A 23,034-nucleotide genomic window follows, 5' to 3' on the forward strand; every position below is an offset into this window, starting at 1 on the left:
ATCAAATTGCAAGGCCACTCCACCCTACCAGTACTAAGAAAATACATACCATTGCTGAGACACAGAACAAGTCAGTGGAAGAAAGAGAAGGAATCAACACAAGCCCAAGGAATATAAAAGGAGAAAGAGACAGATGGGAAGGAGCTTTCCCCAATTAATCCACCCCAAGTGACTGTTAATTTTGTCCCTGATTACTGTTTCTAAAAGCTTCCCCACTATCGAGGTTAAACTGACTGGCCTGTAGTTGCTGGGTTTATCTTTACACCCTTTTTTGAACAATGGCGTAACATTTGCAATTCTCCAGTCCTCTGGCACCACCCCCATATCTAAGGAGGATTGGAATATTATGGCCTGTATTTCCATCCTCAATTCCCTCAGCATCCTAGGATACATCCCACCCGCTTTTAGTGATTTATCTATTTTAAGTACAGTCAGCCTTTCGAATACCTCTTCATCAATTTTTATCCTTTCAAGTGTCTCTACTACCTCCTCCTTCACTATGTCTATGGCAACCTCCTCTCCCTCGGTGAAGACAGATGCAAAGTACTGATTTAGTACCTCAGCCATACCCTCTGCCCTCATGCATAGGTCTCCTTTTTGATCCCTAATCGGCCCCATCTCTAACTTACTACCCTTTTACAGGCAACCTGTTGGCTGCCTTTCTGTGAAACTTTTTAAGATTTTCACTACATTAAAAGCTTTTGGTATTTGTGACGAAATCTTGTACGAATCATCACTCTCTTCGTAAAGATTCCATACTATTAAGTAAATGCTGCAAAGGGACAACAGAAAATTGTCTCTCATATCAAATATGAATTAGGCATTCAGTATCCTGGTTGTGACTGTCTAAAGAACTGTAGAGATTTAACATTATTACTTTCCTTTAACTTACACTATCATAAAAATGTTCTACTTGTAGTTTTCAATTTAAAAATATTTACAATAATGCAGAAAAATTGTTTTCTTTAAAATGTCTTAAACCTTATACTTTCCTAGCTTGGTACTGGCCCACAGCAGATTAAATCATGCAACAATGAACAATTTCAACCTTGCATTTTAATAGACAAACCTTCAGCGATGTATTATCAAAGCCTTCAAAAACATAAAACCAGTGATTAATTTGTAACAAATAATATACATCAAAAATAAAAACTCATCTTATTTTCTGATTTGGTTGACCAACAGCAGCAGTGAAGCGTCTACGTACCTAGATGGAGGATGTAAGAATATTCTTGTTGACGAACTTCTGCTCTTAGCACACCACCCTTCAAGTCTACAATCACAGAATCTGAGTTGATATCCTTTGAAAGAATTTTGCACAAATTAAGAACTGCCACAAATTATGTGCTATCCAAGGTTAATAGTACAAATTAAGATTTTAAACAATCGATTTATAGGTACCTGTACTTATATTAACTGGTCATTTCTCATAAGTAGCATTTCAATTACTGGTACCAATATCATATAAATAGTCATATCAAATTTCTCCCTTTCCTTTTGAAGGGAGGTGTTAACATGTAATTTGTGGGTTGGCACCAGAAAAATTACCATGAAAGCTGGTTATTGTAAAAACTCAACTGGTACATTGATGTCTTGACAGAGAGGGATCTTGCTGCTCTACCTGATCAGGCCTGAACGTGACTCAAGTCCAAGCAACTCAATTCACTTTTCATGCTCTCTCCAGTGGCCTAGCAAATCACTCAGCGATACAAATCATGGTATTAGGGATGGATAATAAGTACAGCTGAGCCAGCTGAACACAATTTTTTTTAAAAAGCAAAACTTGGTAAGGGGAGTAGGATGAGCTGCACAGTGAAATAGTCCTGGGCTTTGGAAGAACTGGGGTGAAGGTCCTGGAGTTTGGCAGCACTCAAGTGGGGCTGCAGGTGTTTGCACCATTGGCAGAATCTTAGGTATGGAATTATTGTGGAGGGGAATCAAAGATTTAGCAGAACTGGAGTATCCACACCTGGAGTATTGCGTACAGTTTTGGTCTCCTAACTTGAGGAAGGACATTCTTGCTATTGAGGGAGTGCAGCGAAGGTTCACCAAACTGATTCCCGGGATGGCGGGACTGACATATCAAGAAAGACTGGATCAACTGGGCTTGTATTCATTGGAGTTCAGAAGAATGAGTGGGGATCTCATAGAAACGTTTAAAATTCTGACGGGTTTAGACAGGTTAGATGCAGGAAGAATGTTCCCAATGTTGGGGAAGTCCAGAACCAGGGGTCACAGTCTGAGGATAAGGGGTAAGCCATTTAGGACCGAGATGAGGAGAAACTTCTTCACCCAGAGAGTGGTGAACCTGTGGAATTCTCTACCACAGAAAGTTGTTGAGGCCAATTCACTAAATACATTCAAAAAGGAGTTAGATGTAGTCCTTACTACTAGGGGGATCAAGGGGTATGGCGAGAAAGCAGGAATGGTACTGAAGTTGCATGTTCAGCCATGAACTCATTGACTTTGGAAAGCAGTGACAGGATCGGACCAAGTCAGCATGGATTTATGAAAGGGAAATCATGCTTGACGAATCTTCTGGAATTTTTTGAGGATGTAACCAGCAGAGTGGACAAGGGAGAACCAGTGAATGTGGTGTATTTGGACTTTCAAAAGGCTTTTGACAAGGTCCCGCACAAGGGATTGGTGTGCAAAATCAAAGCGCATGATATTGGGGGTAATGTACTGGCGTGGATAGAGAACTGGTTGGCAGACAGGAAGCAGAGAGTCGGGATAAACGGGTCCTTTTCAGAATGGCAGACAGTGACTAGTGGAGTGCCGCAGGGCTCAGTGCTGGGACCCCAGCTCTTTACAATAGACGTTAACGATTTAGATGAAGGAATTGAGTGTAATATCTCCAAGTTTGCGGATGACGCTAAACTGGATGGCGGTGCGAGCTGTGAGGAGGACGCTAAGAGGCTGCAGGGTGACTTGAACAGGTTAGGTGAGTGTGCAAATGCATGGCAGATGCAGTATAATGTGGATAAGTGTAAGGTTATCCATTTTGAGGGCAAAAACATGAAGGAAGAATATTAACTGAATAGCGGCAGATTAGGAAAAGGGGAGGTGCAACGAGACCTAGGTGTCATGGTTCATCAGTCACTGAAAACGGACACGCAGGTACATCAGGCGGTAAAGAAGGCAAATGGTATGTTAGCCTTCATAGCTAGGGAATTTGAGTATAGGAGCAGAGAGGTCTTAATGCAGTTGTACAGGGCCTTAGTGAGGCCTCACCTGGAATATTATGTTCAGTTTTGGTCTCCTTGTCTGAGGAAGGACGTTCTTGCTATTGAGGGAGTGCAGCGAAGGTTCACCAGACTGATTCCAGGGATGGCTGGGCTGTCATATGAGGAGAGACTGGATCAACTAAGCCTTTATTCACTGGAGTTTAGAAGGATGAGAGGGTATCTCATAGAAATATATAAGATTCTGATGGGATTGGACAAGTTAGATGCGGGAAGAATGTTCCCGATGTTGGGGAAGTCCAGAACCAGGGGACATAGTCTTAGGATAAGGGATAGGCCATTTAGGACTGAGATGAGGAGAAACTTCTTCACTCAGAGAGTTGTCAACCTGTGGAATTCCCTACCGCAGAGAGTTGTTGTTGCCAGTTCATTGGATATATTCAAGAGGGAGTTAGATATGGCCCTTACGGTTAAGGAGATCAAGGGGTATGGAGAGAAAGCAGGAAAGGGGAAGGGGTACTGAAGGAATGATCAGCCATGATCTTATTGAATGGCGGTGCAGGCTCGAAGGGCCGAATGGCCTACTCCTGCACCTATTTTCTATGTTTCTATGTTTCTTCTAAGAGATCTCTGTCAACATTAAATTTGTTGTTTTGTGATTGGTTCCTACAAATATCTCTGTCTCTGTGTCACAGGCATCAGTAATTAGAATGTTTACATTTTCTGTCCATCATCAAAACACAGCTGATAATTAGAGGTATTCTGTAGTTTGCAAAATACAACTTTTTTTTTTTTAAACTCACATTAGAATGAGGAAAGCCCCTCCATCTGTCTGCATGTCTTTTTCTCTCAGTTGAATACATTTTCTAAAGTTTAGAGCATATTTATAATTCAAACACCAACTAATGCTACATTAAGTGCTATGGTAGTGCAACTCGGAAATTGCGAGTTCAAATTCAATCATGCCAAGTTAAACAGAAGGGAACCTGCCACCCCGATCCAGTCCGGCCTACATGGAACTCCAGTACAGTGGTTAACTGTTAGTGCTTTCAGGGCAATTAGGAAGGCATTATTTATCACCCATCCCTGTTATTGTCCAAGATCAAAAAATATATATTAAGTGGTCCAGACTAATTATTTTGTGTTTCTATATAGAACTGCTGTTTAAAAAAAAAACTTAATATAACAATTGATCTTTTGTTTCCATACTTGGCTCACTATTACCTCCTTTTGCCTTGCATCATCCACTTTTCCCCCCTTTTCCCTGGCTCCGTACTTGCTTAAAAGCTGTTCATCTCGAACATCTTCCGTTCTGGTGAAAGGTCATCAACTTGAAACGTTAGCTCTCTACAGATGCTGCCTGAATGTTTCCAGCATTTTCTGTTTTTATTTCACATTTCCAGCATCTACGGTACTTTGCTTTTGTCAAAATAACATTAACCTGAATAAGGCTTTTGAAATGTATTCTCTAGCTTTTCTTTAAATAACTTTGAAAACAAAATTATTCAAATTGAATTAATTAGAGACTGAGAGAAGCATTTTCGCATTTAGCTATCTTAAATGTCACTAATGTTTCTCAGAAAACTGTGCTGATTAATTAAGTGAGTCGGCAAAACTGGCAGATGGAGTTCATAACATCAGAAATAGGAATAGGAGTAGGCCATATGGCCCCTCGAGCCTGCTCCACCATTTAATAAGATGATGGCAGATCCGATCATGGACTCAGGTCCACTTCCCTGCCCGCTCACCATAACCCCTGATTCCCTTATCGTTTAAGAAACTGTCTATTTCTATCTTAAATTTATTCAATGTCCCAGCTTCCACAGCTTTCTGAGGCAGTGAATTTCACAGATCCACAACCCTCTGAGAGAAGAAATTTCTCCTTATCTCAGTGTTAAATGTTCGGCCACTTATTCCAAGATCATGCCCTTGAGTTCTAGTCTCCCCTATCAGTGGAAACATCCTCTCTGCATCCACCCTATCAAGCCCCCTCATAATCTTACATGTTTTGATAAGATCACCTCTCATTCTTCTGAATTCCAATGAGTAGAGGCCCAACCTACTCAACCTTTCCTCATAAGTCAACCCCCTCATCTCCGGAATCAACCTTGTGAACCTTCTCTGAACTGCCTCCAAAGCAAGTATATCCTTTTGTAAATATGGAAACCAAAACTGCACGCAGTATTCCAGGTGTGGTCTCACCAATACCCTGTACAACTGTAGCAAGACTTCCCTGCTTTTATACTCCATCCCCTTTGCAATAAAGGCCAAGATTCCATTGGCCTTCCTGATCACTTGCTGTACCTGCATTCTATCCTTTTGTGTTTCATATACAAGTACCCCAAGGTCCCGCTGTACTGCAGCACTTTGCAATCTTTCTCCATTTAAGTAATAACTTGCTCTTTGATTTTTTTCTGCCAAAGTGCATGGCCTACTCCTGTTTCTAAAATGCAGAACCTGTCTTCAGTTTAGAGTCACCACTCTTGACAAAAATATCGTGTTCAAGCTCGGGGTCAGAAACTCGAGTCCAAGTAAAAACTTTAATTAGACAATAAAGACACATTAAGGGTAATGTAGACAGGAAGTGCAAGCATGCGCTTGATTTTTAATAGATCATTGGCTTCGCAAAAAGAGAAAGAGCACAAAAGAGAGCAAGTGTGTGCAAAAGAGAAAGCAAGAGAGCAAAAACACAAGAAAGTGTGTACGAAAGGGAGCATGCACAAGAGAGATGGGAGAGCATAGGCTCAAGATTATCACATGATCTAGTCTGCCAAACAGGGGCATGTGTAATCAGCAGAATAGTGGCACAGTGCCACCCAGCTTGAAGACTCTCAAGCGAACTGAATTATTGCTCAAACAGGAAAACTGGAGTGACTGAAATAGTGTGCACCAAGATGTACACCAAGAAAAGTGCACACAAAATTAATTGTGAAACAGAAAGTGCATCCTACACAGATATCGATTTAGATTATATATACTAGTTGACCTCCCGTACCATTGCACAAAGTCAGAGAGTGCACTAGTCCCTTTTTCAAACCCCAAGATATACTTCAAGAGTTTTGAAAACCCAAGTATCTTTCTGCCGTGCTGTTTAGCCTGGGTATCCCTTTCCACTGCTGCCAGACCCCATGACCTTTTCTCCTATTTCAGACACCAGGAACCCTCTGAAAAGTAGGCAAGATGCACCAGGGTAGGGGTAGGTTCCTGTTACTAGGACCACTCGGGGAGGGTGGGTATCAGGAGATTTACAGCTCCTTCCCATCTGTCTCTTTCTCCTTTGATATTCCTTGGGCTTGTGTTGGTTCCTTCTCTTTCTTCTACTGACTTGTTCCGTGTCTCAGCAATGGTATGTATTTTCTTAGTACTGGTAGGGTCTTGCAATTTGATATAACCGGAGTGAGGTCCTGGAGTTTTCCAACACTGTAGTTGAGATACTGAGATTTGACAGCAGTGTGAAGATAAATGTTTGGCATAACCGGGGATTGGGATGTTGGAGGGAGGTGAAAGAGTGGCAGGGGTGGAAGTGGTGGGGGTGCAGGGGAGAGTGGAGATGCATGAAAGAAAAGAGGCAGAGGGGGGAGGAAAGGCTGGGCAAGGATCTGGCAGTTGCAAGTTGAGAGGGAGAACTGAGGGAGCTACTGAAATGAGAGAGCTGGGGTCTGGCAGTATTCTGGGAGGGGGGGTGGGGATTGGTAGCCATCAACCTTCATTTATATCTCTGTCTCTCCTCTCTGTCTCCTCTCCTTGCCAATTTCTTTAACTCGCCAGAAGGTTTTTCTGCAGAGGCCACATACACTGGCCTAAGCAGAACTAGAGACTGGAGTAACTCTCAACTGGCCAAACTTGCCTAAATGGCCAGAATTGACACGGGTGGCAGGATACCCCCCCTTTGGCTGAAAAAAAACTTATCTAAAAAAATCATAACTGAGTTACGCGAGTGAAAATTGATTGGGGAAACTGTGGTTTTTTTAAAATTTAGGCCAAAAAAGCAACCTACTCCAAAAAACGGTGCAAATCATTGGGGAAAATTAAGCCCAAGATGTTGAGAACTCAATGAGAGGCAATTAAAATCGAAAGAAATATTTCAGCATGACAGAAAAGCAATATGTTAAGACTTAAAAGAAGTGTGCGTATTTGCATATACACACACAAACATTTTGAAGTAGACACTGGTGGACAATGAGATGCTGACAAAAATTTTAACCCATGAATCCCAATACAGCAGTCATCTCATTCTATCCAAGGAAGCACTTGCCTATAGTTTGGTTCTAGAAGTTAGAGTCGCTTAGATTTACTTGTAGATTTCTTGGAAGGATTACTGATGAACAGCACAGTAGAACGAGAGCTCATCTACTATATTTTGCTAAAAGCAACGCAACGATCTCAAATTAAGATCAATGTTATAATTTGCCAAAGTAACTTTCAAGGTTTAATTTACCAAATATTTGCACAGTTTTTCAAATATTTCATTATGCAATTCAATAAGATAACAGCTGCTCCTTAATTGTCAAGTTAAATTGATCCTCAGAATTATTCGTAGTCCAGGCGTCTCCTGCTCCCACGTCCTTCAGATTGCCTGTAAGCAAACTACTGCATTCAGCTAGGATTGCATGTTATCTCTCTAACGATAATTCTGCAGGTGGTTTTATTCTGGAGCACATACCTTTTGTTTGGTGTATATAACAACTGTGATTGTATCCTCTGTCTGAAACCATTCATGTCTGGTAAAATTGTTAAAAAAACAATTTGAGTTGGATGACAATACCTTTTGAATTCAGATTATAAAATATATTTTACGGTCAAACTGAAATGAGTATGTATTATCCATAGCCTCAAAGAATGGACATGTGATAGAAAACTAGAGAAACTGGGGATCCTTAATGCAAAAAAGGGTGACAGGAGATTTAGCAGAAGGATACAAGATATTAAACAATACAGAAAAGGCAAACGTAGAGCACTACTTCATGGCGTGTTGTAACTATAGGACATCAAGGAGCTTAGGTTCAAAGTGGTGAAAGGCAAATTTGTGTTTTAGCGAAGGAAAACTGCCGTCCTTACAAAGTATGAGCTATATGTGACTCCAGTCCCACACCAAGGTGCTTGAGTCTTAACTGCCCTCTGAACTGGCCGAGCAAGGCACACAGTCGTATCTAACCACTATGTTCAAGAAGGCGGCCCACCAGTACCATCTCAGGGCAATTAGGAGTGGGCAATAAATGCCAGTGATACCCACATCACAAGAATGAATTAAAAAAAAATTATAACTGATGTCAGGAAGAAATTCTTTACTTGAAGTGTAACCAGCACTTGAAATAGACTTTTGATGAAGTGGTGATGAAAACTTTAAGGTTTGAATTGGCGGGGGGGGGGGGGCGGTTATATGTCTTTCCTTTTGGAGGAATGGGTCAAGATAGGCTGAATGGCCATCCTCATCTGCATATATCTTGCAAACAGGTACATGGTACTGGATTCATGATTAAATGGTGATGCGCTAGCTGATAAGACAGGGCATGAACCAGATTACTGAATGAGGAGAAGAAGTTAAGTGAAACAAAGGAAGTGCTATTTATTGAAAGAATATTCTTGGAAGTTGAGCGCATGCAGTTAGCTTTTTGAGGCAGCAGTGGAGCCCCTTCAAAAGTCTCCTTCAGATCCCCTTCTTCAACCTGCTTTTTGCCCCTTCTTAATCCTATCCCCCTTTTTCTCCTTTCTCGCTATGCACACCCTGTAAAATGCTTTCATACATTACTTTGTATGTAATGAACACTAGCTATTCATGTTGCTGTTGAATGTTAGTATGGTCAACAACAAAATAATCAGAATGGAAACCAGGTCCACTATGGCAATTTACACACTTTGAGCAAATATAATACTTTACAGTTTACCCTCACAATAGTCTATTAAAAGGAAAATAGTCTAAGGCTTCTTCTTCAGACAAACCTACACATTTTTGCCATCAAAGTGTTACCTCTGTTACCTCTGATAAGTTGGCAGATAAAAATATACAACAGTTATCTGAAAAGTTGATATGGTGGATGATAATAAAACTATTATAACTATCACAGGAGCAGTTTGCAACAACTTATATTTATATATAATCTTTAACCTAGAAAAACTAGGTTCAGAGGAAAAAAGGAGTAGGCACCAAGTTTTTGAACGAGGGTTAGGTGAACAAAAGCTAATGCTGCCAAATAAGGCCCGTTACCGCCGAATTGCGGCGGAGTCAAGCGGCCGCTGATTTCTCATCGAATGGCCGCTGCAAGCTAAATTAATCGGGGGGGGGGGGGGAAGGGTTCTGGCGGTCCCCACTTCCGCCCCACTGCTGCTGAGCGGTCATGAGTGAGTCATCAGCGTGCGCACCACCGGGACCCCCCACCTCCCTCGAAATTCAGTCGAAAAATATAATGCCCGCCAAGCGGTGCCCCCGATGGCTTTTTCTGACGGTGCACCTTTCATTCCCTCTGTCAGCCCTGGCGGTGCGGCGGCCATTAAAGGCAAGGGCCCAATGCTGCGGTCCCAATTTTATTTTGTTTTGCCGGCTGACTTCCATGTCGGCCGGACAATTGTGCCCCCTGGTTCAGCTGGGCTGCCAACAGGCAGCATGGCACCCCCTCTTGGGTGCGTACCCTCCCTGGTGGCCCAGTGGCAGATTCTAAATAATCGCCAATTCTCTCCCCTTTAAATCACCACTGCTCTGCTGCTGAGTGACAGCGGCTGAGAATCCGCCCGCCTCCATTTCCGCCCCTCAACAGCACTTACCGCGTACTTCCGCCCCCATTATGACCAACTTCCTGACCGCTTCAAAAAAAAGACAAAGAGCTGAATTTCAGGAAAGAGGCGACCTCATCCAAGATGGCGGTAAAAACACTTTGAAAAAGGTAGGTGTGCCAGGTGCACAGGACTGAATTTCGGCCTTGATATGTTTTGAGAAAGCTTTTAAGGAAGGAGATTAAGGGATGGGGTGGGGTTGAGGAGAGAGCTCCAAAGTATAGAGGCAAGGTGACTGTAGGGGCTAAGATGGACTGGAGGGGAAGCACAAGAGGTCAGAGGACCAGAGGAATAAAAAGGCTGGAGAAGGTTGCAGAGGTAGGGTTGTGTACGGCTGTGAAGAACATGGATTTTGAATTTAATCCATTAAGGAACAGGCAACCAATGCAGGTCAGTGAGGAAGGGGTAATGGGAAGCAAATCTCATGGAATTCAGTTGTCAGAATATTGAGTGATCTGGAGTTTATGGAGGATGAGATTTGGAATGCTGCTGAGACAGTGATGGAATGTGGAAATGATAAATGTATGGATAAGGGTTTTGCGCATAGAGATGGGTGACTTTGTTGATGTGGAAGTGAAAAGTTTTGGTAATGGATAGAATATGGAATTTGAAGCTCAGGTCTGGGTCACAAGAAAATGCCTTGATTGTAGGCAGTCTGGGTCAGCCTGTGTGTGTAGCCAGGGAGAGGTTAGAATGGTAAGATTGCAGATGGAGGTTGAAAACCATTTTTAATTTTTAGAAATTCAGCTCATCCATTACTTAATATCAAACAAGCAGTCTGAAAGCTGAGATGGGGGCGGAATGAAGAGATGTGGTGGACTGGTAGAGTTGACGTCATCCTAGGGGAAGCCATTGCTGGCTGTGCTAAGAACATAAGAAATAGGAGCAGGAGTAGGCCATTTGGCCCCTTGAGCCTGCTCTGCCATTCAATAAGATCATGATTGATCTGATCATGAATTCAGCCCCACTTCCCTGCCCGCTCCCCATAACCCTTTATTCGCCTTTCGCTCAAAAATCTGTCTATCTCCATCTTAAATATATTCAATGACCCAGCCTCCACAGCTCTCTGGGGCAGAGAATTTCAAAGATTTACAACCCTGAAAAAATTCCTCCTCATCTCAGTTTTAAATGGGCGGCCCCTTATTCTCAGACTATGCCCCCTAGTTTTAGTTTCCTCAATGATTGAAAATATCCTCTCTGCATCCACTTTGTCAAGCCCCCTCATTATCTGTATGTTTTGATAAGATCACCTCTCATTCTTCTGAACTCCAATGAGTATAGGCCCATCCTATCTTCATAAGTCAATCCCCTGATCTCCGGAATCAACCGAGTGAACCTTTTCTGAACAGCCTCCAATGCAATGGGACAGGTAGGAATGGATTCATGCAAGGGCAATCGTACTGAGGTGGACGATGACATTTCAGGGAGCAGAACTCCTGACAAACGCCACAGGCATAGAGTATATCATTGGTGACTCTGACCAGGGCGGTCGGTCTCAATGCGGTGAGCAGGGTGGAAGATATTCGAACAGGGAATTGCAGAACAGGTGAGGATGCAGCTGGGATATCATGCTCAATTACTTTGGACAAGAAGGAGAGGTTAAAAAGAGTGGGGGATAGGCAATATTCTCTCAAGGAGTTAGCTATATTGTAGATGCAGTTAAGATATACCCATTATTAAGGAGCGGAGGGTTCATGCTGTGAAACACGGCACCGGAGGAAAGGGCAGGGGTGGCAGTGGATGGCAATGGATGCCATGATTCAGAACACATTACCTTTGCTGCTCTGTGTTTCCTTAGTCCCCTCTATACCACGCTTTAGCAGCATTTTATCATTTAGGTTTCCTAAATACTTGATTTTTCTGGAATTAATATGCTAGGGATAAAATATATAGGCTCTGTCTTAGTGTGCAGGAAACTATCTAGCTGCTAGGGATATATAAAAATGCAAAGTACAAACCCACACTTATTACTGTTAACAAAATTATAGCCTAGTAATTTACTGGTTGCAACATTACCATATGAATGTTTAATGGGTTTGTGTCAATTCTCTACCTGCCATTTTAAAGCAGGCATTAACCCATTTATTTTATATTGCGAAACTATGAATAAAATGGAAACACTAGTCTAGGTGTATTTCAAAGCCGTGCATAAATCAAAGCTTTGTGCAGATTTTATGATCTGCATATTTAATTCATGACTTATATACAGTAATATTGATCTTTTATTAGCTGGCACAGAAGTCAAAAATGTACAAACTATATACCTTTGCACTATTCACTTATTCCCCATCACATATCTAATACTATGGCGTAACATGTCTAGCTCCCTGAAACTGTTATGATGATGTGTGACTCCGAGCAAATTCCTACATTTTACTGTACAGCACTCAGCATTGTGGAATTTACACTATATGTACATTTCCTGTTACAGTTTCCACATAATATCTTGTACTTGTGAAGGACAATGAGCAATGAAGAGCTCAGAAATGATAGTTGGCAATATTAAATGAGTATTAAAACTGATACAAATCACTGGTTAGGCCACAATTAAAATACTGTGCCCGAACTGGAAGGGTGTCAAGGCTATCGACAGGTTACATAAAAGACTCACAAAGATGATGCCTGGCATAAGAGGCTCTAGTAATGGAGACAGACAAGAGAAAATAACAGCAAAGAAGGTTAAGACAAAAAATGATATTGGTGTTAAAAGCTACAAGGGATTTTGATAAGGTGAAAAAAAAAATTCAGTAAAGATGTTTTCAACTGCCCGGCGAGTCAGCAACTAGAGGGCATAAATGTAAAAATCAGCAAAAGAACAAAGGGAAGGGGTCAGGATCTTTGTTTAATGAACAGGGCTACCAGAAACAGCAGTGGATGCATAATCCATAACATCTTTCAAAAGTTAAGGGGATAAGTATTTGTAAAATAATATGGGAAAAGAGCAGGATAGGCCAAATTGGACAGCTCTTCCAGAGAGCTGGCACACACATGATGGGTCACATGCGTGACCACACCATCCTCCTCCAATACCTCTCCACCATCGTCCAGCTGGGTGGGACTGCAATCTAATCGTAGCTGGAGAATCACTTGCAATGGCTTCACGTCCTGCTTCCACATCGTTACCTCTGGTGACTCCAAGGATCGATCCTTGGCCCCCTCCTATTTCTCATCTACATGCAGCCCCTCGACAAAATCATCCAAAAACACAGCATCAGTTCCCACATGTATGCGGATGACACCCAGCTCTATCTCACCACCACTTCTCTCGACCCCTCCATTGTTTCTAAATTGTCAGACTGCTTTTCTGACATCCAGTACCTGATGAGCAGAAATTTTCTCCAAATAAATATTAGGAAAAACAAAGTTATTGTCTTTGATCCCTATCACAAACTCTGTTCCCTAGCCACCGACTCCAACCCTCTCCCTAGCATCTGCCTGAGGCTGAACCAGACTGTTAGCAACCTTAGTGTCATATCTGACTCTGAAATGAGCTTCCGACCACATATTTGCGCCATATCCAAGACTGCCTATTTCCACCTCCGTAACATCGCCCGAATCTGCCACTGCCTCAGCTCATTTGCTGCTGAAACGCTCACCCATGCCAGTTACCTCTAGACTTGACTATTCCAACACCCTCCTGGCTGACCTCCGATGTTGTAACCTACGTAAACTTGAGATCATCCAAAGCTCTGTTGCCCATGTCCTAACTCACCAAGTCCCATCATCATCATCATCATCATCATAGGCAGTCCCTCGGAATCTAGAAAGACTTGCTTCCACTCTTAACATGAGTTCTTGGGTGGCTGTAGAGTCCAATACGAGAATCACAGTCTCTGTCACAGGTGGGACAGATAGCCGTTGAGGGAAGGGGTGGGTGGGACTGGCTTACCGCACGCTCTTTCCGCTGCCTGCGCTTGATTTCTACATGCTCACGGCAACGAGACTCGAAGTGCTCAACGCTCTCCTGGATGCAGTTCCTCCATTTAGGGACTTCCCAGGTGGCAGTGGGGATGTTGCATTTTATCAGGGATGCTTTAAGGGTGTCCTTGTAACATTTCCGCTGCCCACCTTTAGCTCGTTTGCTGTGAAGGGGTTCCGAGTAGAGCGCTTGCTTTGGGAGTCTCGTGTCTGGCTTGCGAACTATGTGACCTTCCCAGCTGAGCTGATCAACTGTGGTCAGTGCTTCAATGCTGGGAATATTGGCCTGGTTGAGGACGCCAATGTTGGTGTGTCTGTCTTCCCAGAGAATTTGTAGGATCTTGCGGAGACATCGTTGGTGGTATTTCTCCAGCGACTTGAAGTGTCTACTGTACATCCCTGTGCTCACTGACCTACATTGGTTCCCAGTTAAGCAATGCCTCGATTTTAAAATTCTCATCCTTGTTTTCAATGCCTTCACGGCCTCACCCCTCCCTATCTCTCTATTCTCCTTCAGCCACACGACCCTCAGATATCTGCGCTCCTCTAATTCTGGCCTCTTGAGTATCCCTCATTGTAATGACTCAACCAGTGGTGGCCATACCTTCAACTGCAAAACCCTAAGCTCTGGAATTCCCTCCCTAAACATTGGTTTCCTACTTTAAGATGCTCCTTAAAATCTACCTCTTTGATCATCTGCCCTAATTTTTCCTTATGTGGCACGGTGTCAAATTTTGTTCAGGACGCTCTTGTGAAGCGCCTTGGAAGTTTTACTATGTTAAGGGCACTATATAAATACAAGTTGTTGTTTTTGTCAAAAGGTTTCCTGCCATGCTATAATATTCGATAGTTCAATGATTAGTATAACATTCCTTGTATTCGCTATTTGAATAGAGCAACTAAGCCATTTAAAATATGCAGATTAATGCCTTAGTTAATATATCAGTCAAAGGAATGTCAAATATGTTAAGAGTCCATCTGCTAATACTGTATCACTAACAATTATTTTTCAGCTAACATTTTTAATTATTCAGGATGTGAAATACTAAAACTATAGGGACAAGTACAGCAAGTCACTTAAGACACAAAACAGCAAAGTCTGAGCACCAATTGAGTCACAAAGGAAACAAGTACAGGCAACTCTCGATTATCTGGGTCCCTCTGGGATTGGGCTATGCCGGGTAAACGATTTCTCTGTTGGAGCGATTGACATTATAAAGTTAAAACCCGATGCCTTCCCGGGCCGAAAAGACTCTGAACGCACCGGCCTGATGCCTTCTCAGGCCGAAATTTTAAATCCCGTTACCATGATTTCCCATTGGATCCGTGTGCAGATAATCTAGAGTTGCCTGTATGACACTTACTTCAGGGAAATATATTTTGATTGTTTCTCAAACCCATCTGGAATACTTGTACCTGTGAAAGACAATTAAAATTACAATAATATATAGCCCATACAAAGAGAAGAATTTTAAATAACATCTTATGGGCACGTTCTGCTTCAGATGCCAAGAGATTGTGATGTCTGCCAGTTCCTACGCAGAGGTTTCCATACGTTCTCCTACTCCTTTTTCCCTTATAGTACTGATCACTTCATAAGCAGATGATTGGTTGCTGGGTGTGCTTCTGCAAAGGACATCTGATGCAACCCCAGGAGGAAACCCTTCCCATTACCCACCCCCATCTCCCACAAAAGGTAGGGAAGTTAATTTGCAGGTGCCTTGAGTGACCTAGCCAAAGCCAGAGAAACCCTCACTGAAGTTGCCCTGAGATCTTCTTGTACCTACACTGGTACCACAAGTTAACAATCTATGGGGCAACCTTATTTTGGTCAGAGCTATAACGGCAGGAAAGGTTAGAAAACAAGAACAATTGTATTTATATAGCACATTTAACATAGCATAACGTACCAAGGCGTTTAACAAGAGCGATATCAATAAAAATATTTTTGACATGAATAGATATCAATTTAACAAAGTTAACTATATGCTGAGATAACCCTTCAAAGACAAAGAAGTGCTTGAGGAAGCTTCTAAATGTCCACTTATTGCCAGATATCTGCTTTCTCTTCTTATATATACTGGTGCTACGTTGGCTCAGTAGTTATAGCCAAATAGCACAATCATTGTCATTAGGCCCAGAGATAAAGGGCCCAAATTTCCCCATGAGTTGCACCGTTATTTTTGGTGTAACTTGATTTTTCTGGTGTATCTTTTAAGTTTCAAATATGACCATTTAATTTGCGCCAGTGTAAGTGAGTTAGTTTTTTTTTAGGTCAGGTTTTTTTTTCCCAAAAGGGGGCGTTCCCAGCCACTTACACCATTTATGCCAATTTGGCCAGAAAAAAGTTGTACTAAACTAACTTAGGGCAGCCTATGTGTCCACTTTTGTCCGCACAGAAAGACCTTACTTACAGTTAAGGAATCGGTGCAAGTAACTACATTTAAAGCACCATCAACTCTTAGAATATGTTGCATTTTATGACTCATTTACAGATTGGGCTTCCTTAAAATACATTTTTAAATGTTTTTAAAAGTTTGAATTTACATTTTTTTTAATGTAATCAAGAGTGAAGAATCCTACACACATTTGCAAGTATAGGGGTTTGAATCAAAGCACAAAAAGTAATAAGCAATTAATTAACAAATAAAATAGAAGCAACCCTGCACCTAAAGCACCAAGACCAAAGTAATAAGCAATCAATAAATAATAAAAAAATAGAAGGAGCCCTGCACCTAAACAACATTTCAAGCACCACCAAGCAGCAAAGCACAAGCAGTAATAACCATTCAATAAAAACTAAAGAACTGAAGTAAATAATTAAATTAACAAAATTAACAAATAAAGAGCTGAAGTAAATCCTACCCTCGGCCTGGGATAGGGGAGGGAGAACGCGGCCGCCGCCCCACCGACTTTCAACCCTTTTCGGGCGGAAATTTTTTCCCTTTTTGCCCATTTTCCCTTTTTGCCCACTGACATCTTCAAAGAGCTTCACACATAAATTATTTGTAATACAACCTAACTGTATGTTGCTGGTTATTTATTGATACACAGGATGGGATGTAGGTTAAGCACATGGCTGTCACTGTATATGTGCTTCTTTAACATGACAAGACCACCACCCAACCAAACGAACGCAAAGCCAACCCAGCATGGCAAGCGACGTCGCTACATGACAAGCTATCCTCGGTCCAAACCACGAGACTGCAGCCAAAGACGACCAACCTCACCCTCCCTCTCTCGCCCCGATCAAAACTCAAGTCGCACCAACCTGTTTCTTGCAGCCCTCAGCGGCCAGCCTGTGCGGCAGGCCATGCAGACTGGGATAGGGGTTGGATGCGTTCTGCAGGCATCATCATCATAATCCTGGGACGGAGCTACTGCGCATGCGCAACCGCTCTACTGCACACGCGTGCAGCTGCCGGCAGGACTGTAGCTCCATCCCCCACTCCACTAGGAGCGCAGTGCCAGGACCCGGGACACGCAGCAGAGCGGTCAGAATCGTGACTACGTTTCTCAGCACCGTTTCCAGCGCACAAAGTCGCCGCATCTTGGGAGAGTGCGCCGAAAAAAGGGGTTGGGGAAATTTGGGCCCAAAGTTACTCTAGGTGGCACCAACATTTGGAGGATATTGAAATTGCCAGAATATCATTTGATTACTTGGGTAGTGGAACAGGTGTTGGGTGGTGCTGGCTTGTTAGTTTAACTTAACGATTAAGCTCGTTTGTGATCAATACTAGAGGACCTGGTTAAAAACTGCAGGACGACTTTTAATTTTTTTCACCAGTTTTCCTGTTCGATAGCCAGGCTGATTGACAGGCTGGCTGCCTGTCAGGTAGGAAAGCTGACAGCAGAAGGACCCATTGAGCAAAATGCAAGTAGGGAGGCTTAAAGAGATTGCGGTCGGGATGTCTAGTGGTGAGGAGGCGGGTGGGGTGGGAGGAGGAGATTGTAGTGGGGAGTGTGGTCGGGGGGGGGGGGGGAGTGGTGGGTAGCTGGTGATGAGAGGGACTAAGATGGTGGTCGCCAAGGAGGATCAGCTTGTCGTCCGTAGGGACTCGGGACAGGGAATGTTCAAGGCTGGAGTAGAATTTCTCTTTGGTCTCATTTGTTACGTCGAGTGTTGGGGCATATGCGCTGATGACGGTGGCGCACTGGTTCCGGACTTGGGTGAGCCGCAGAGTCATGAGATGTTGGCTTATCCCGCAGGGGGAGTCTCTGAGATGGCCCACCAGCTCATTCTTGATGGCGAAGCCAACTTTATGAAGGCGGGATTCTTCTTCTGGTTTGATTTTCCAGAAGAAGGTGTAACCACTACCTTGTTCTTTGAGCTGGTCTTCCCCTGCCCACCGGATCTCACTTAGGGTGGCGATGTCAACATCGAAGCGTCTGAGCTTCTGGGCAACGATAGGTGTGCGGCATTCCGGTCTGTCGGTGTTGCGGTTGTCCGTGAGGGTCCTGACATTCCGGGTCCCGAACTTCATTTTGAAGGGTGGAAGCTGCTGTGCTGGAGTTCTTTTAACGTGGGGTGGCCATTGCACACCGGCTACCACACGGGCGTAGCAGAGCAAGGTCTTGGTCCAGTGGCAAGGGGGTCCAAGATAACTGGAGACCAGGCTCAACTGTATGGGCCTAGTTGACTATGGTGGGATGGGAGCCGGTAGCTCGGCACTGGGCAGTGCCTTCAGAAGAGGTGGTGGGAGATCTGAGGTGTGTTGAGGAGTGGGGATGAGGGACGCTGGGGCCTTGCTCCATTTTAGCTTCTCGAGGGGTCATGAGAGAAGTCAGAGTTGCCGCCGCCATTACCCGCACTACGTACCCGCCACCATCTCAGCAAAACTCCAGCCTTGTACAAGGTAGAAAAGGCCATCCATCAGCTCAAGAACAAGGCGGCATCAGGAGCAGTTGGAATCCCCGCCGAGGCAGTCAAGTATGGCGGAGAAGCACTATTGGCACGAATGCATGACCTCATCTCTCTTATCTGGAAGGAGGAGAGCATGCCAAGAGATCTCAGAGATGCCGTAATCGTGACCATCTTTAAAAAAGGAGACAAAGCTGACTGTGGTAACTACAGATAAATGTCCCTGCTGTCTGCCACAGAGAAAGTCATCACAAGAATCCTCCTCAATCGTCTTCTCCCCCAGCCTGAAGAGCTCCTCCCAGAGTCGCAATGTGGATTCCGTCCACTAAGGGGTACAACAGACATGATCTTCACCGTGCAACAACTACAAGAAAAATGCAGCACCAACCCTTGTATATGGCCTTCTTTGACCTCACAAAGGCCTTTGACACTGTCAACCGTGAGGGACTATGGAGCGTCTACCTCCATTTCGGCTGCCACCAAAAGTTTGTCACCATCCTCCGCCTGCTCCACGATGACATGCAAGCCATGATCCTGACCAACGGATCCACCACAGACCCAATTCATGTCCGGATTGGGGTCAGGCAGGGATGCGTCATCGCACCAATGCTTTTCTCAATCTTCCTTGCTGCAATGCTCCATCTCACTCTAAACAAGCTCCCCGCTGGAGTGGAACTAAACTATAGAACCAATGGGAACCTGTTCAACCTTCGCGCCTCCAGACTAGATCCAAGGTCGCTCCAGCCTCTGTCATCGAACTGCAGTACGCGGAAGACACTTGCGTCTGGGCACACTGAGGCCGAATTCCAAGCCATCGTCAATACTTTCACCAAGGCATACGAAAGCATAGGCCTTACACGACACATCCGTAAGACAACCTGTCCCACACAGCATTGCCCCCGGTCATCAAAATCCACATTGCGGCCTTGAACAACGTGGACCATTTTCCATATCTTGGGAGCCTACCATCAGTAAGGGCAGACGTCGATGACAAGATCCAACACCACCTCCAGTGTGCCAGCGCAGCCTTCGGTCGCCTGAGGAAGAGTGTGTTTGAAGACCAGGACCTCAAATCTGGCACCAAGCTTATGGTCTACAGGGTAGTAGTTATACCCGCCCTCCTATATGGCTCATAGAAAAGTGCCTCCACAAGATCTTGCAAATCCACTGGGAGGATAGACGCAAAAATGTCAGTGTTCTCGCTCAGGCAAACATCCCCAGCATCGAAGCACTGACCACGCTCGACCAGCTCCGTTAGGCAGGCCACGTCGTCCGCATGCCCGACACGAGAATATTTAAGTAAGCGCCCCACTCGGAACTCCTACACGGCAAACAAACCGCAGGTGGGCAGAGGAAACGTTTCAAGGACACCCCAAAGCCTCCTTGATAAAGTGCAACATCCCCACAAGCACCTGAGAATCCCTGGCCCAAGACCGCCCAAAATGGATGAAGAGCGTCCGGGAGGGTGTTGAGCACCTCGAGTATTGTCGCCGAGAACATGCAGAAATCAAGTGCAGACAGCTGAAGGAACGTGTAGCAAAGCAGGCTCCCCACCCACTTTTTCCTTCAACCACTGTCTGTCCCACCTGTGACAGAGACTATAATTCCCGTATTGGACTGTACAGCCACCTGATAACCCTACTTTTAGAGTGGGAGCAAGTCTTCCTCGATTTCGAGGGACTGCCTATGATGACGATGAAGATGGTGGTGGAGGGTGACCGAGCTGATTTGACTTGAGGATGGCATCCGAGCAGCGTGAGCACATTTCTGGTGCAGGTTGCATCAAATGACATTTTGGTCAGGCTGTTAGCGTTGGCACTGGGAGCGCACGCTGTAAGTTTGCAGAGTAGGCCAATCGGGATGTCAATCAGGGTGTAATGCTGATTTGATGCCAGCACTGTCATTTCGACCTCAACGCTGGAGCTAGTGCCCTCTCTTAACCTTGCAAAGCTGAATGTGCGTTCACCAACGCTATAAGAACATAAGAAATAGGAGTAGGAGTAGGCCATACGGCCCCTCGAGCCTGCTCCGCCATTCAATAAGATCATGGCTGATCATCAACCTCAACTCCACTTTCCCGTCCAATCTCCATATCTCTTGATTTCCCGAGACTCAAAAAATCTATCTATCTCAGCCTTGAATATACTCAAAGGCTCAGCATCCACAGCCCTCAGGGGCAGAGAATTCCAAAGATTGACAACCCTCAGTGAAGAAATTCCTCCTCATATCGGTCTTAAATGACCGACCCCTTATCCTGAGACGATGCCCCTTAGTTCTAGACACCCCAGCCAGGGGAAACAACATTTCAGCATCTGCCCTGTCAATTCCCTTCAAAATCTTGTATGTTTCAATTAGATCACCTCTCATTCTTCAAAACTCCAGAGAGTATGGGCCCATTCTACACAACCTCTCATCATAGGGTGGCCCTCTCATCCCATAAATCAACCTAGTGAACTTTTGTCACACCACCTCTAAGGCAAGTATATCCTTTCTTAGATAAGGAGACCAAAACTGTGCACAGTACTCCAGGTGTGGTCTCACCAAGGCCCTGTACAATCGAAGCAAGACTTCCTTACTCTTATACGCCAACCCTCTTGCAATAAAAGCCAGCATACTATTTGCCTTCCTTATTGCTTGCTGTACCGACATGCTAGCTTTCTGTGTTTCTTGCACAAGAACCCAAATCTCTCTGTACACCAACAGTTAAAAGTTTCTCCATTTCAAAAATATTCTGTTTTTTTATTCTTCCTACCAAAGTGAATAACCTCACATTTCTCTACATTATACCCCATCTGCCACCTTATTATCCACTCACTTAGTCTATCTATATCCCTTTGGAGATTCTCTGTTCTTCTTACTATCCCACCTAGTTTTGGATCGTCAGCAAACTTGGATACATTACACTCGGTCCCTTCATCTAGATCATTAATATAGATTGTAAATAGCTCTGGCCCCAGCACTGATCCTTGTGGCACCTGACTAGTTCTAGCCCACCAACCTGAATAAGACCTGTTTATCCCTACTCTCTGTTTCTGTCCGTTAACCAAACTTCTATCCATGCTACTATATTACACCAAACCCCATGAGCCCTTATCTTGTGTAATAACCTTTTATGTGGCACCGTATCCCTGACGACTATGTGTGCGGGAAGTGTATCCGTCTCCAGCTCCTGACGGACCGCATTGCGGATTTGGAGCTGAGGGTGGATTCACTCTGGAGCATCCACGATGCTGAGAATGACGTGAGTAGCACGTGCAGCGAGTTGGTCATACCGCAGGTGAAGGGTCCACAGCCAGCTAGGGAATGGAAGAGCAGCAGGAAGAGCAGTGCAAGGAAGGTAGTGCAGGGGTCCCCTGCGGTCATCCCCCTGCAAAACAGATACACTGCTTTGAGTACTGTTGAGGGGGATGACTCATCAGGGGAGGGCAGCAGCAGCCAAGTTCATGGCACCGTGGCTGGCTCTGTTGCACAGGAGGGCAGGAAAAAGAGTGGGAGAGCGTTAGTGATAAGGGATTCAATTGTAAGGGGAATTGATCGGCGTTTCTGCGGCCGCAATCGAGACTCCAGGATGGTATGTTGCCTCCCTGGTGCAAGGGTCAAGGATGTCTCGGAGCGGGTGCAGGACATTCTGAAAAGGGAGGGAGAACAGCCAGTTGTTGTGGTGCACATTGGTACCAACGACATAGGTAAAAAAAGGGATGAGGTCCTACGATACGAATTTAAGGAGTTAGGAGCTAAATTAAAAAGTAGGACCTCAAAAGTAGTAATCTCGGGATTGCTACCAGTGCCACGTGCTAGTTAGAGTAGGAATCGCAGGATAGCTCAGATGAATACGTAGCTTGAGCAGTGGTGCAGCAGGGAGGGATTCAAATTCCTGGGGCATTGGAACCGGTTCTGGGGGAGGTGGGACCAGTTCAAACCGGACGGTCTGCACCTGGGCAGGACCGGAACCAATGTCCTCGGGGGAGTGTTTGCTAGTGCTGTTGGGGAGGAGTTAAACTAATATGGCAGGGGGATGGGAACCAATGCAGGGAAACAGAGGGAAACAAAATGGAGACAGAAGCAAAAGACAGAAAGGAGATGAATAAAAGTGGAGGGCAGAGAAACCCAAGGCAAAAAACAAAAAGGGCCAATGTACAGCAAAATTCTAAAGGGTCAAAGTGCAATAAAATGGCAAGCCTGAAAGGTCGGTGCCTCAATGCGAGGAGTATTCGGAACCCAGGAGAGGGCTCTGAGCTAGTTAGAGTGGGTGAGAGCGCAGATGAACAGGACCCCAAGAAAGAATGCAAAAGGCAGGAGACA

The 23,034-nt window shown here is 44.4% G+C and overlaps 1 protein-coding gene across 3 annotated transcripts in view; it reads right to left on the reverse strand.

Moving 5' to 3' along the window:
- The window catches only part of cyb5r4 (cytochrome b5 reductase 4), a 166,359-nt gene that overhangs the window by 77,086 nt on the left and 66,239 nt on the right, over positions 1 to 23,034 (reverse strand). For all 3 annotated transcript variants that reach the window (XM_070885597.1, XM_070885595.1, XM_070885596.1), the window contains exons 6-8: positions 15,236 to 15,287; positions 7,849 to 7,906; positions 1,208 to 1,301 (exon numbers count right to left, since the gene is read on the reverse strand). In XM_070885597.1, coding sequence (XP_070741698.1) covers positions 1,208 to 1,301; positions 7,849 to 7,906; positions 15,236 to 15,287 — 204 coding nt within the window. The remainder of the gene's footprint in view (positions 1 to 1,207; positions 1,302 to 7,848; positions 7,907 to 15,235; positions 15,288 to 23,034) is intronic.

The sequence above is a fragment of the Pristiophorus japonicus genome, chromosome 7, assembly GCF_044704955.1.
Source record: "Pristiophorus japonicus isolate sPriJap1 chromosome 7, sPriJap1.hap1, whole genome shotgun sequence".
Classification (NCBI taxonomy): Eukaryota; Metazoa; Chordata; class Chondrichthyes; family Pristiophoridae; genus Pristiophorus; species Pristiophorus japonicus.